Source organism: Lissotriton helveticus, chromosome 12, assembly GCF_964261635.1.
Source record: "Lissotriton helveticus chromosome 12, aLisHel1.1, whole genome shotgun sequence".
NCBI lineage: Eukaryota > Metazoa > Chordata > Amphibia > Caudata > Salamandridae > Lissotriton > Lissotriton helveticus.
This window is the reverse complement of record NC_136073.1, coordinates 732800749-732816835: the sequence shown is the minus strand read 5'-3', so window position 1 is coordinate 732816835 and position 16087 is coordinate 732800749. Positions and strand designations below refer to the sequence as shown.

Below are 16087 nucleotides of genomic sequence, written 5' to 3'. Positions count from 1 at the left end.
GTAATTGCGTCTTTAATCGAACATGGGGAATACATATGCGTATTAATCATGCACACATAACATATGATGGAGGACGCGTAGGGACACAGAACATGGCAAAATTTACTTTTCCACATTCCCTCCTTGTCACTACGTTTCCATCAGGAAACATCAATATTCATGATACCATCTATCATTTCATACAGTATCATTTGCTCGTCTCGAATTTTCTTGGAACGGGATTTAGAACGGGGCTTGGGACTAGGAATACAAGAGGTAGCACAAATGCCGCAAATCGCAGGGCCACATTGTATACAGAGGCAGCAGCTGAATATGATCGCTACTGCAATACCTAGAAAGGACAAGACTTTCCATCCCCAATCGGAAATTATATTCCAGAACCAACCGGACCATGTCCAGGTGCCTGGATCTTGGTGTAACAGATGGGCAATTTTATGGAGTCTGGTTATAGCTGAATAAACAGACGGTGCGTTATTTGGAATGAAAATGCAGCAACTAGATCCGATGACTCTACAGGCCCCGCCCCTATCGGCCAATATGACGTCAAGGACGAGACGATTCTGTAAAACGACAAATCTCATAGCAGATTGCTCTTCAGTTAAGTTACCTAGGGCAGAGGCAGTCTCATTAACTACTGCTTCAAGGGTTCTGGTTAACCTACGGATTAGCTTACTATTCTGGATAGGTCCTATAAAGAAGAAGAAACCTCTATTGAAATCTGTATACTGTTCTAGAGCAGTTTCAGTATAATCGACAATTGGGGACTCAATCTCCCTTCTATGTCTAAGGTGTACTAGATGTGTGTTTCTGTGATAATCAGATGGAGCTAGGAAAACAGGTGGCAGTAGGAAGGCAATGTAACAGGTTCCCTCCCAATCGAGGGGCAGACGAACATATGCGGTCTGACCACAAATAAAATAAGAATGACGTGAAGCTTTGAAAATAGATTTCCCACTGTCACTGTACTTGACAATAAGAGTACAATCGCTATGTCCTACATGTACGGAACCATTATTTCGGACACATAATTCGCCTTTGACTGGTAGTACTGAAATAGCAGGTAAGTCTGGAGTGGAATCAGACTGGACATTCAGGACCATAAAATTCGAAGAATAATTACCTAAATTGTAAACTTCGTTTTCTAGATCTAACCCTGTTCTGTGGGGAAGACCTTGCTTGTCTGGGAAACATGTACTGTTAAGAAAAGACATATCTGTTGAAGATGACGTTAACGTGGACCATGCTCCACACGAACCATTATGTGAAAATGGATAAGGAAAGAGTGGCAGAACTCCCTTCGGGGTCTGGAAAGGGGGGAGTCGACCACACACCCAACAATTAGTGACATTGCTGGTCTGGTGTGAATAATGTAACATGCGGATAAAAGAATTGTTACGCATAGCGAGGCGGTAAGAGAGTTCATGAGGAGGTAGATCACTAAACGTGTGCTCTACTGTAACATTAGAAGACTTATTTACATGAGAAACTGGAAAATACAGATAAAATGCATAACTGGTGCAGGAAAATCATAATACTGAGAAATAATATGAAACATAGAAAAACGATACATCGGATTGAGTTTTGACTAACTCTCTCACTATGGGGGTCTATTTTATACATGTCAGAAACCGGTCTAACCGTTTCACCTAGGGGAGGACTTAGACAATCAAACTGGCTGACTTATTTTACTAGACCTTAACTTTTTCTTATACTCCTGTTGCGGAGTTTTCTCTAACAGGGAGGGTGCAGTATCAGTGTCTTTTGCGGGACAGTCCTTAAGAATAGTACTTTGGCAGTCCTTTAAATCCTCGGAAATGTTCTTTGAAATTGGTTTCAATCCATAAAACTTTTTGATATGCGAAAGATGCACCCAGCCTTTGCGTCCCTCCAACTTAACGGCTGTGCGGGTGGCCAGGAGGACCTGTCGGGGCTCCTTCCAGTGAGGCTCCAGCGGACTTGAACGATCGAAATTTCGCACTAGGACCATGGATCCTGGAACGATTTCATGCGGTGCCACCTCGGTATTGTCTGGAAATGCGGCGGCAACCTGTGAACGACAAGAGTTGAGGGCAGACATCAAGGAAGCTAGGTAATCTGTCAGCATATTACTTGAAACATCGGTAATACTTCGGGGTCTAGGAGTACCCCACATGTTAGGGGGGCGGCCGAATACGACCTCATAAGGGGACAGACCTGATCTGGAATGTGCGACCATGCGCATATAGAACAGGGCGACCGGCAGACCTACTAGCCAGTCCACACCTTTCTCTTGACAAACTTTTGCAATTCGAATTTTCAGAGTCTGGTTATGTCTCTCTACGAGACCGGCTGCTTCTGGATGGCGTACACAATGGAACTTCCACTGGTACCCTAACAAAAGGGACACGTGTTTCATGAGTTCAGATGAGAATGGCTGGCCGTTGTCAGAATATACGACCCTAGGGAGTCCATAACGGGGGAAGAACTCACGAACCAACTGCTTGGCAGTGGTCGCGGCTGTGTAGTCTGGAACTGGATATGCCTCCGTCCACCTGGACAAAGCGCATACAACTACAAGGACATACTTGAAACCTCGACATCGCTCCATCTGAATGTAATCCATCTGGAGGACTTCAAAAGGGTGGTCAGGGGGCTGGAATCCACCTTGTTCCACCGGGACACTTTTACCTGGATTAAACTGACAACATATCATACAGGTACGGACTTTCTGCTTGGCTGCAGCTCGTAAATGCTTGTTGAACCAAATAGTCTGGATACTGTCTAACATAGCTTTTTCTCCTAAATGTGCTGGACTATGTGCGGTATTGATAATGACTTGAACCATGGAGTCGGGGAGAAACCAAGTGGCTTTACCCTTTGTTACCCATCCCTGATCTGTCTGGACCCCTCCTTGTTCGGACCATTTCTTGATTTCCTCGGGAGTAGCATGTAACTGGATATCTATGACATCTTGAGTGGGGTCCTTAACTGTCATACATGTAATCGGATCTGGAGTGTATGTCGGTGTCTTATTAACTGGAATGTCTGGTGTCTGTGCTGTAAGCTTGGCTGTGCGATCTGCTAGGTCATTACCTTGAGAAATAGTGTCAGTAACTTTCGTATGTGCTTTGCACTTCATGATAGCAATGGATGTCGGTAAATGTATGGCATCTAACAGAGCCTGAATAAGGAGACCATGCTGAATCTTGGTTCCATGAGAAGTCATGAAACCTCTCTCTTGCCAGAGCACTCCGAAGTCGTGTACAACTCCAAATGCGTAACGTGAATCGGTGTAAACATTAACTTTCAGGTTCTTGGCGTGAATGCAGGCTTGAGTCAGAGCAACTAGCTCTGCTGCTTGAGCAGACAGGGTGTCAATACGGTGTGTTTCAATAACTTCAGTGTCGGTAGTCACTGCATACGCGGCTACTAGTTCTCCTGTACTTGTTCTCATACATGAACCATCCACATAAAGTGTCAGGTCTGGATCTGGTAATGGAATATCTGTCAGATCTTGTCTTGGCTTTGTCATGATGTTAACTACTTCCACACAGTCGTGTGTGGCAGGATTTAAATTAACTGACGGTAACAGTGTAGCAGGATTTAGAACGTTGCAGCGTCTGATTTCTATGTGTGGCTGGAACAGTGTCAATTCATAACCTGTTAAACGTGCAATTGTCAAGTGTTGAGTCTGTGTACGGTTTAAAAGAACTTCCACGGAGTGTGGAACTTGTACTGTCAAGGAATGTCCTAATACTATGGAATCACTTTGTCTGATAGCTAGTGCTGTGGCTGCAACTGACTTGAGGCACGCAGGCAGAGCCTGGGCTACAGGATCTAATGTGCTCGAAAAATAAGCACAAGGCTTGTATTGTCCTGCTTGATCTTGTGTGAGAACAGATAATGCTGTACCTTCGCGTTCTGTGACGAAAAGTGTAAAAGACTTACTGTAGTTCGGTGTTGCTAGAACTGGAGCTTGACATAGGGCTTTCTTTAACTCATTAAAACTAAATGTATGTTCAGATGTCCAAGGGAGGACAGTCGATACGGCTGCCTCCTGTGTCGTTAACTGTATCAGTGGTTTAGCTAGAAATGCATACTGAGGAATCCATTGTCTGCAATAAGAAGTAAGGCCGATAAAAGCACGTACCTCCTTCTGGGTCTTGGGCTGAGGAAGACTCGCTATTAACTGGATACGGTCTGGTGTCAACTGCCTACCCCTCTTGGACAGTAAGTGTCCTAAGTAGACCACTTGCTGGACACAGAATTGAAGCTTAGAAGGGGACACCTTGTGTCCCATCTCGGCTAGGAAAAACAAGACTGTAAGTGATGCTCGCTCGCAAGCACGTTCAGAACGGGCTGTGATCAGTAGATCATCGACATACTGGAGCAGGGCAGTGTCAGTTGGCATGTGAATGTTGTCTAGTTGTCTCTTGAGTGCTTGACTGTAAATACTAGGACTTTCTGTGAAACCTTGAGGAGCTCGTGTGAACATATAGCTCCTTCCATTTAAACAAAATCCGAAAAGAAACTGGCTGTCTGGATGAATGGGGACACTGAAAAACGCATTCTTGAGGTCTATGACTGTAAAAAATGAGGCTTCAGAATCAATGGCTGTCAATAGGGAAGAGATATCTGGGACAACTGGGTACTGGGGAATAATACATTTGTTAAGCTCTCGGAGGTCAATCACTAATCGATATACTGGGGGTGCATTTGGATCCGTACGTTTCATGACTGGAATGATCGGAGAATTACATACATTGGAGTCAGTTTCTACAACTACTCCTTGAGCCATGAGTTCGTCAATAATTTTGGATAAGGCTGCTACAGCCTCAGGTGGCAATCTGTACTGCCTGATTCGTGGCAGGACTACACCTGGCTTGAGAGTCACACGATGGGGTGTGATTTGCATAAAGCCAACATCAGTTGGACCTTGCGCCCATAGATGCTGCGGAACATTAGACAATCTCGGATCAAAATCTCGTAATACATAGTGACCCTTGAAGTCACGTAGGAACAATCGTATTCCCTCTGGGGAACAGCATATAACTGCACCTAACTCTTTCAGTGTCTTAATGCCTAATAGATTTTCTGGACATGACTTAGTAAGTAACAGGTCAGTAGTGCGGGACAATGGACCTACTTCTAGAGTAACTGGCTTTGATATTTCATTTACAATAGGTTTTCCTGAAAATCCAAGGGAAACATTTCTAGAGCCTGAGAGCGGAGCCCCTGGAACTTCGGCGTGACTTATAGTGGTCCTACTTGCCCCTGTATCAATCAGAAACTTTCTGTATTTCCCTAATACTTGACTGTGAACATAGGGACCTTCTTGATCTACAGGTATCTCGATGAGAGGTAAGCCTACCTCCCTCTCTAGGCTGTTTCATGAATATGGCTGATACTCTGGATACTCAGACTGTGCATACTGGTACATCTGCTGTGTAACATGCTGTGCTGCAGCGATAGGCTGCGGTGTTGTAACTGTCTGTGGTGCATTCTGTGACTGAGGAGTCTGTGAAACCTGTTCTTGTCTAGGCGGACGTGGTCTTTCTTTAGTCTTACCAGTGGCTATGTTGTGTTTCAGAACTGCACACTCGTTTATGAAATGACCTGGCTGTTTACAATAATTGCATGTCCCTTTAACGGGAGCTGCAGGATGACTGGCTTGATTCGTACCCCTCTTCTGACTGTCTTGAGGAATAGATTGTGCAACTAGTACTTTCATTTTCGTGTCTTTCATACGTTTTCTCTCGTGATCTTGCTCTTCTCTGATTCTATTCTGGTGATATTGAAGCATCTGTAACATTTGGGACGGGGTATTAGCTTGCCAGGTACTTTCGACTTTCAAAACTCGATTCTTAACTTGTGGACTTGAATTCTCGACTAATTTAGTAACAAAAAGATGAGGGTATGACTCACTACTTGTCTTGAGGCCACTGTTTATAGTAAAACATTTCTCAAATCTGGAATAATAATCACTAATATCTTCATCTTGTTTCTGTTTACATGCTGAGATTGCATCCCAGTCTTCTTTTCTAGTTGTCAATAACCTAGGCAAAACTTGTATTAACAATTCTGGTAATTCTTTACATTTATCTCCAAGACCGGTACCTGGTACTCGTGCCTTATCTTCGGCTTCTAGAACTGCCCAATCGATCTTTTTCTCTCCCACCTCCCAATCTTTTTCCTTGAGTTTCTCATATACCCCTGCGGGCAACAAGACTTTTAACATTTTAATGATATCTGGATACGTGTATTCTCCCATACGGAGCATGTCTTTTAATTCTCGGTGGAACCCTGCTGGATCTTTATCATGACAGGGAATTAACTTTTTCATCTCTAAGAGTTCCATCTTTGTGATCGGGGTGTAAACAAACACTCGTTGCATCTCACCACCGTCTGTCTTAATTGGATGCACTTCTCGTAACGGATTCTGTCTGTCTATGTAAAAGGGTTTACTTTCTGGGGGTGAGACGTGAACAAAATGTGGGTTCAGAAACGTTCTGTATTTGTGGCGCTGTTCTAGAATGACACTAATCAAATCGGTACCTAAACCTTTCCATTTATACTGGAGTAACTCGTTCAGGACATCATGTAACGGACCTGGATCAGAATGTTGACCCTCATACAATGTAATGAGGTGCTGGATCATATACATACCCGCCAGTCGTTGCTCGGCTGGGGGCATTCTCAGAAACATTTGTGCCACTATTTCGTCTGGAAAAGTGGTAGAATCAGTAATCCATCGGACTGCTGATCGGACTAGTTCTTGTTCATGCATAGTACTTAACTCACTATAACCGATTCGTGATTTCAGAATGTGATCGGTAGCTTGAAATACTTGTTCTAGAGAACCTTGCTCTGGTGCCGGATGAGGAACAGTTTTCTTGTAGTCTAGACGTGAATGTCGGTCTGGAAATCTAGATTTTCCTACATACGCTATTCTGGCGGGATTCTCGTCCTCTACCTCTTCAGTATCAGAGTTACTTTCTTTCTCGCTTACTTGTGCTTCTTTGCGTTGTTCGTGTATCCTTATTATTTCTTTACGAATCTTCTTGTACATACTCTCTATACTACTGATGGTCTTATGCTTACCCTCGGCTATATTATCACTCCACCTTGTCAGGATTTTCATTTCGGCCGGATCTTTAGTCGGGTAATCTTGTTCTCTTATTAGACAATTAATCAGAAACTTTAATATCATGAGCTGGATCTCAGCTTTCCTTTGAGACATGGCTTCGCCAATACTTTCTGGATCATCCCCTGTACGGATGAAACGATATATTCTGTCTAGATCTCCTTTCATATCTGGTAGGGTGTCTAAATACCCGGTCACCCGTCTTACACGGATGGAATATATTACTGTACTATCATCACCTGCAACTGGATCATAGCGGCATTCAGTGAGAGCTCGTCGGATTTCTGCAACGGACTTAAATTTGGGCGTACGTTGTAACGCACATTCATGTAACTCGGCCAACGTTCTACGTTGGTGCGGTGGCGGGGTACCTGGAGGACCTCCCCCTGCGGCCCCTAAACTAGAGTCGTCTACTGATGCTCTTCGTCCTGGCAGAGTGGGAAATGGAAATGCAGGCTGGACTTGTATGGCGGGCTGGACCGGGGGTACCGTAACAGGTACTCCGGTGTCTGGAGGAGCGGGAAGTGCCTGATTTACAGGGACTGGCGGAGCGGGATTTGCATATTCCGGGACTGTGTCGTCCAAATAGGACGAAATGAAAATATCAGCTGCGGTCGGTTTGTGACGTAGCTTGGTCGGAACTAGTGGTGGCGGGAAACTACTGGATGCCTCTGGGGTCGCTTTTGGCAAGCCCTCGGCAAGAAGAGGATACATACCCTTAATAAGAGCATGCCTCTGTCTGTCTGACTGTTCGGTTTTAACTCGTTCACCTATCTCGATTAGTTCTCTTTCTTGTGCTCGTTCTAAGGATTCTCTACTTAGTTCTGACTTTCTGATTTCTTTTTCGGTTCTTTTATGAGATTCTTTGCGCCATAACTCGATGGCATCTTTCTGTGACTGTCTGGCTTTCTTTTTCCATAATGCTTCTTCTACTCGCATGATGCACTCGGCATCCCATGTGCCTGATACAGGCCATCTATACTTTTCTTCTAACTGTTTGGTATACTCTACCCATAAATCTAGATACAATATGGCGCTTATGCCATGCTTCTGATACATAAAATGACCTGGACTGTCCCTAGGCGGAACAGGAACTGCTGCTTCTAGCAGACCTTTTCTGGTTTTTAACTGACGCAGTTTTGAAAAGAGCGGCATGACTGAACTATAATTTGGACACAACACAATACACAATAAACACGATAATTACTTCACACTCATACCACGACATTAAAATACATGAATAACATTCAGAATAACAGTTCGAACAGAATACTACCTGGAATACGGAAAACAGAATACATGAATTTTCTCGAGAACAGAACTGACTAGAACAGAAACTAGATGCACTGCTGAAACAGTACGAAACTTACCGGTCTCATACAGAGACACGTCAGGACCCGCATCCACCGAAGTGGACACTTCGTTTGTGGGTCTGTGTACCACCAACCCACGGACCAGAGTCAATTAGATTGACCCTGTCTAGATACTACCCCAGCAACGGTACTCACCGGGCAGCAAGAACGGAAGGCCTCGGACTGGACTGGACTGCTTCGACGCTGGACGGACGAACTTCGAACTTCTGTTACGGGTGGGCCTCCGGATACCTCGGACCTTGGACTCTCGGCTTGGGCTCTGGTCGGGACTCGCCGCGTTCCTCCACCGCCTCGTCTGGATGCTGGACCGCCACCTCCGTCTCCTCCGTGGGCCTGAGGGATACTTGAAGCAGAAATATCTGCACGTGCACGGTATGGTTCCGTCACGGCTGCAGAGGGTCAGGGGGCCGGCGTGGCTTCACCGGCGCGTGGGGAAAGGGCAAGTCCCTATTCGGGCGCCATTATGTGGTATATAAATAAATAATACCGGATCTATTTTTGTCTAGGCATAGCAATAACAGATAGCTCAATAAATAAGAGTCAAGATTCGAGGTAGTAGGAGTTTGCAGGTTTATTACAGCATAAAGGACAGGAACAGGACAACCTGCACAGGAATAGGATGGCAGAGCCTGACAGGGGGGGCCCGACAGCTGCCGGGCAGGATCTGGGATGAGCGCGCTAACATTTAATAACAATACACGAACATATATACTAAAACAGTTGCATTACAGTACATATGATAGGCGGATCAGTGGGTGTGGTCAATAGCAGTCGCGAAAGATAAGGGTGAAAATGGGTGTAACAGGGGCGTATACATAGACATGTGATGCAAACGTAACAGAATATGTCATGAATGGGGCGGAAACATGGAGGGGGCTACCTAAGGAGCCGGGACCTCTGACCTAATGGTGCGCGCAAACTGGCAATGACGTGTTACTAGAAGAAGCTGGGGGCTACGAACTCTGTGCTAGGAGCAGAGACTGAAGTCTGGAGAGTCAGGGCGACATGTACCTAAGCAGTATCTAGTATCTGATGTTTAGAGAACATGTTGATATAAACTAGAAGTCAGGAGGGGAGAGGCTAACTTGATTCTAAGACTGGAGCATGCATTATTCTACATGTAGTGCGTGATGAAGAATATTAAATGACCATTAAATGCAGTATTTCTCTTACATGGAGACGTAAAGGCTAGACTATGACGGAAACTATTGATGCGATTCAGTAGCTTAGGAATGCAGAGAAGGAGGACTAACTGATAACTGGAATCATAACATACTCTTGGCAGACTCAGAGGCAGAGCCAGGCTAAGCCGGGCACTGTGAGGCAGGAAGTAAGTGAAGGGTCGAGGATACAGGTGGGGGCTGTATCGCTCCTCAGCGAGGGTTCAGGAGACAGGAGCTGAATCTGGTGTCCGGGCCCTTTTGAGGCCTAGAAACGGGGATTTTACAATAAAATAACGTGCACACTGAGAAACGTGGCAACGTGACTTTACATAGGCCTGATATTCGTAGTATTCACGAGAACTGGAAACTGACGTACTAGAGATGGACACAACTGTAATTGCGTCTTTAATCGAACATGGGGAATACATATGCATATTAATCATGCACACATAACATATGATGGAGGACGCGTAGGGACACAGAACATGGCAAAATTTACTTTTCCACAGGAAGGTGTTCTGCTAGGAGATAACTTTTGTGGTAAATCGCCCAATTCCAAATGCTTTGTGCAAGGGGTACATAGTTGGGGGAGTGAGTCCCCCCTGTTTCTGTAGGTAATACACTGCTGTCATGTTGTCTGTGCGAACTAAGAGTCTTGCTTACAAGTTGGGTGGGAAAAGCTTTCAGTGCTAGGAACACTGCTAGAAGTTCTAGGTGGTAGATGTGGATATGTTTGTGATTGTCTGACCACATACATTCCTTGTACTGTGTGATGTTGAAGAAGGGCACCCCAACCTGTTAACGATGTGTCTGTTGTTAGAATAGTCTGTGGAATCGGGTCTACAAAAGGCCACCCTTTTGCTGAATTTTGAGTGTTCCACCACTGAAGAGAGCGATGAGTGCAGCTGTCTACCAACACTAGATCATTTAATAGACCCTGTGACTGATTCCACTGACTTGCTAGACATTCTTGCAGAGGACGCATGTGACGCCTGGCATGAAGTACTATTACAATGCAGGATGCCATCATTCCCAGCAGTTGCATCAAGACTCTAGCTAGTAATGATTGGTTGGGTTGGAATTGTGATAGTGTGGCCTCAATATTGTAAATTCTGGCTACATTGAGAGTAGCTAGAGCTTTGAGAGTGTTGAGGGAAGCTCCTAGATAAGATTACACTTGTGTTGGACACAGGTGAGACTTTTGTGCATTTATTGTAAAACCTAACTGGTGATGCAGGTTCACTGTTGTATGAGTGTGTAGCATAGAGTTCTGGTAAGTGGCCGCTTTGACAAGCCAGTTGTCCAGGTAAGGGAAGATGTGTATACATGGTCTTCTGAAACCAGCAGCTACTACTACAAGACATTTGGTGAACACTCTGGGGGATGTGGTGATGCCAAATGGAAGTACCTTGACCTGGTAATGTTTGCCTGCTATCACAAACCTGAGGTATTTGTGATGAGCGGGATGGATTGGAATATGAAAGTAGGCGTCCTTTAGATCTAGAGTAGAAAAAGTTGCTTTGCTGCAAGAGAGGAAGTACTTGTTGAAGAGTCACCATGTGAAAGTTCTCTGACAATATGTATTTGTTTACCTCTCTGAGATCTAGAATAGGTCTCAAGGAGCAGTCCTTTTTGGGAATAAGAAAGTAAAGGGAAAGGAATAAACCCCTGACCCTTGGTACTGCAGTGGGACTGGTTCTATATCCCCTTTGAGTAATAAAGATGGTACTTCTTGTTGAGATAAGTACTGGTGGTTTAGTGATATTTTGTGAGATCAAGGAGGAATGTTTGGAGGACTGTTGATAAGCTCTAGGTAATAACCATGTTGGATAATTCCAAGTCTGATCCGGAGTTAAACGTAGCTGAATGCATTTCCTCCTCTACCGCTGATACCTCTTCTTGTTCGGGGTCTTCGCCGAAGAGGTCCGGTGTAACATCCAACCACTGCTGCTGCATTTCTTGACGTCGAGCCCGACGATCACTGAGAATTTTCTTTGATCTGAAGGAGGGGCACGCGTCGCAATCTTGCTCTTTGTGCTCGGGGGACAAGCACAAATTACACTCAGGATGAGAGTCCGTACTCGGATATTTCGCATGGCAAAGGGGGCAGAATTTAAATGGAGTCCGTTCAATCAACAAGGAGCCGAACGGACGCAGATGGGCCTGAAGGTCGCCCGCATATCTTCCGGTCGAAGTTGGTTGAAGTTCGAATCGAACCGCGGAAAGAGAAACTTGTTCAAAAAGAATACCGTAGAGGTCGAGAGAGTACGCACCAAGGGGCAACCGGAGGATCGATTCCGAAGCAGAGCGCAGCACTACCCGTCCAAACCCAATGGCAGAAAAAAATAATCTAACAATGGAGTTGATGCCCATGCGCACTATCAATGAAAGGAGGAGTCACCTACCTCAAGACTGGAAAGACTTCTTTGAAGATAAACAGCTAGCAAACATCCGGACCCAGTTTTCTGATCCATTCGCATGCGCCACAAGATGTTGGATTATTGGTAACCAGTCGCGCTATCCCGCACGATTTTGCGATCGCGAACACGTCATTTGACCCAGAACAAGAAATAAGCATCGCGAGCAAGATGGCCGCACCCATTAAAGACCGCATTGGCAAGTTAGAGGTAAATTTCCCCGCGAGCACGCAAAAACACATCAACGAACGGGCGGGAAAAGCAATCTCCGCTTAAGTTCCGCATGCTCGCGGAGATTTAGCGCAATTTCGCAACAGTTTGCGAAAGTCAATTTCCCAAAAATTCCGCCCACCCCTAGCAAAGATTATTTAAAAATAATTAGAAAAGAGGATATGATCTGGTGGGTCCAGCTAATACTTTCCGAATGATGTAACTGTGGTGATATAGCAGGCAGGAGATAAGGTAACCTACAAATGCATGAACGTATACCACTCGCCCATTACAGGCACATCCTTTGAATATACAGTTAAAAACCCTGCTAGCAACATAAGCAGATTCACTGGTGAAAAGTTGAGACAAGAAGCCCTTTACAAAAACACACAGGTACTTAAAAATCCAACTATCTATCCTACTGAAGTGAAGAAATAATTCTGCTGCAAAAGATTGCCATACATGGAGGTAAACGGAACGAGGAAGGGGCAAGAAAACAATAGTACCTTTGTCCTGATGCATGTTTACTTCAACAATAATTAAGAATCTCGTATGAAAAGAGTGAATGAAAAACTACCTGTCTGGAGCACTGCCGGTCCCTCATTGCTTTGAGGCTGCCATTCCAATGTAACAGCTGGAAAACTGTCATCAGTTCCTAGGAATACAAATAACAGGCTAAAGTTTAATAGCAGTAAACAGCAGAAAAATATAGTGATAAGATGCAAAAAGCTAACATTACTATATGTGTAGAATACTGTGATACCAATGCAAAGGCTCCTTTCTTTTGTACAGTAATTATCTCATTGCATTATCTCTTTGACTAAGCACTCCTTCTCCCCTTTTTGGGAGAAGATCCAAGTTATATACGGTGGAGTCTCAGCATACCCGCAGAGAGAGTCCACAGCGCCAAGGGAGCCATTCAAAATTGAGGTATGGTATGGCACCCCTTGCCAAAGCAGTCCCTCTCCCCTTTTTGGGGGAGGATCCAGTAAATAGGCCTTGGAGTCTCAGAGACCCCTCTGAGAGAGTCCACTGCGCTTAGGGAGCCTCTTGCAACAGAGATGGGGAAATGATACCACTCACCCTGGGATCACAGCTTCTGGGCTTTGGGCGCAGCTCTGACTCGTCTACCGATTTGTGTCCCTGTCACCCTCCCCCTCCTCTTGCCATGCCGTGTCTCTAACCCTCCCCTCCTCTTTCCCTCCACCACTCTGTCTACTTCCCCTGCTCTTACCACCCCACTCCTTGGAATTTCTCCTCTTGCCAGCTTTTTCCCCTACCTATATTTTCCTTTTTGTTTGTCTCAACCTTACCTGTAACTAAAATTGCCATGCTCTAATAACTGTGAAACCTTTGTAAAGCTGTAACCTGCAATTTATTATCTGATACCCATGTAACGCGCTCTCATACCTCCGGGTCTAGCCAGCGCTATATAAAACCTTTTAAATAAAATAAATAAATAGGCAAAGCTCAATTCTTTGTTTCTGGTCCTTAATTTTCGTCATTGAATTTATTAAGTTTGGGAGACTGTAAACCCTCATATTTTAAAAATGGATAATAAATTTTTTTTCATCAACTTAATTATAGCATACCCACTTGTGAGAGCTACTCTAGGATTCAAGCCAGGGAAATGTCTAAAACTCCTTCTAAAATGCCTGGTATTTGTTCATACAAACAAAAAGGCCTTAACATTGTGACTTGTTGTATTTAAAAACTGAAAGCAAAGAATACCACCTAATATATATATGAAAGAATGAATGGATTGATATATAGCTCCTGATCAACTTTTAGACATCCACATTTAAGGAATCGCCTTACTTTCAAGATGTCTTGCATATGGTAAACAAAATCAGTTTATCAGTGCACTCCCTTTTAGTCAAGGAAGATCTGTGAGTAAAGTAATTGGGTCCTGATGGGGCATAACTCACTGACCCAGAGAGTCCACAAAAATTGCAGTATTAGCACTGTACCTGGGCTGGTGCAGTGTCTCCCCTGGAACTCTCCAAGTTCCAAACAAGAATTCTTCTCTCTTTAATCAAAATTTTAAATTCAATCTTAATTTCTTCTTAACAAAGTATTACATAAAAACATCATCCTAAAATGTAACCATTCCTTTCTCTTATTTCCTTCTTTAACAAGGTTGAAGGTTATTTATGGTTCCATACCATAAGTGTTCATTTATAATAAAAAAAGGTAATAAGCCTCACTGCATTTCGGACCGTAGGTCATTGAATACTGTGGAATGAAAGAAAACTTGTATTCAAATAATCATACATTCATAATCAATTAAATTACCTTAAGTGTTGGAATACTTGAATTATAAATTGTTATCAACTGTTACTACAAGAGTGTCACATTATATATATGGTCCCAATCAATGCATGTAATGTACATATTGATAAACAATCACATTTTCTCATGATAAACCATCCTTTTCATACATCGGGAGAGTCACATCAAGCCTCTGATAGTGTGTGTCAATCAGATCCATTTCAAAATCTCATTGGACAAGTTGTTTAGGATGTGGTCATTTGATATGAGTATACTATCTGGGGATCATCAAGATTTAAAATACATCAAAAATGAATGTTCATAAATAGTTAGGTACACTGAATGAGCATCTTTACTAGTGGTATATGGGCCGGATGTAATCTGAATCTGCGATTGTTAATGCTGCAAAAAAACATGTGAAGCAATCTTGCTTATGTCTCATTAAATAAAGCCGATGTTCAATACTGCTCAGTGAACTTCAGCAATAAACTATAAATTTCGAGTCTGTCAGATAATGGCGTGTAAAATATAGGGGGATTGTGATCTTGTCAACGTACGCAATGAGTATCAAAAAGATCTAATAATCTCCATTGTGCCCTCATGTAATGAAGCTAATCATGCAATAAAACATGGGTAAAAGAAAGAAACAATTGAGTGCCTACCGAACATTTATATCGTAAAATCTCCAAGGCCTTCTGATGAAGGGCCCACGGTCCGAAATGCATTGAGGATTATTACTTTTTTAAGAAAAATTATAAATGAACACTTACAGTACAGAACTAGAATAGCCTCCAATCCAAAGGAAGGAAATATGAGAGTATTGAAGGATTACATTTTTGGATAAGGTTTTTATTTAATAATTTTTTAATAAGAAATTAGGATTAAATTAAAACTTAATTTCAGTATTTGGTTAAAGAAAGACAAATCCTTGCTTGGAACTCAGAGGAGTGTGAGGGGAGACACTGAACCAACCAAGGTACAGTGCTAATTCTGCAATTAACATATGGAAATACCAGCCATGAGAAACTGTTTGTAAATTATAATCCTGCAACTTCTCGTAATTTATAACCATATCCCTGAAAATTTCACACAGATTGATTATTGTGCAGAGAAAGGTGGTCTTTTAGTAAGAATTAAGTACACTGTTCTTTTGCCAGAGAAATTTCAAAAATTCATGTTTCTGACAATTCTTCATACAAAGAGAACGGCCTACCATTTGGACGTTTTAGAATAAAAAATTGAATGCAAAAATGTACCACCTAATATTTAGTTCTTAGTTATCTTTTGAACATCCACATTTAAGTTACCACCGTATATCTAAAAAAAAGTTTTACACATTGCCTAACCAGGTATGTGAAACTGATATTTTTAAAGAGAAGTTACAGGATCATCACTTGCACATAGAGATTAGTTACATGGTGGAGTACGGCCAGTCTTTTAAGCAAGAATTCTGTACACAGTTCTTCATCCATCCACTGACAAAACACAAGCGGCACAAAGGTGTAATTCCTTGATATCTCACTACTTTGT

At 43.2% G+C, this 16087-nt stretch overlaps 1 protein-coding gene across 1 annotated transcript in view; it reads right to left on the bottom strand.

The window, feature by feature from the left end:
• The window catches only part of LIX1L (limb and CNS expressed 1 like), a 261466-nt gene that overhangs the window by 74950 nt on the left and 170429 nt on the right, over positions 1 to 16087 (bottom strand). Inside the window, exon 5 of the mRNA XM_078669935.1 lies at positions 12864 to 12941. Coding sequence (XP_078526061.1) covers positions 12864 to 12941 — 78 coding nt within the window. The remainder of the gene's footprint in view (positions 1 to 12863; positions 12942 to 16087) is intronic.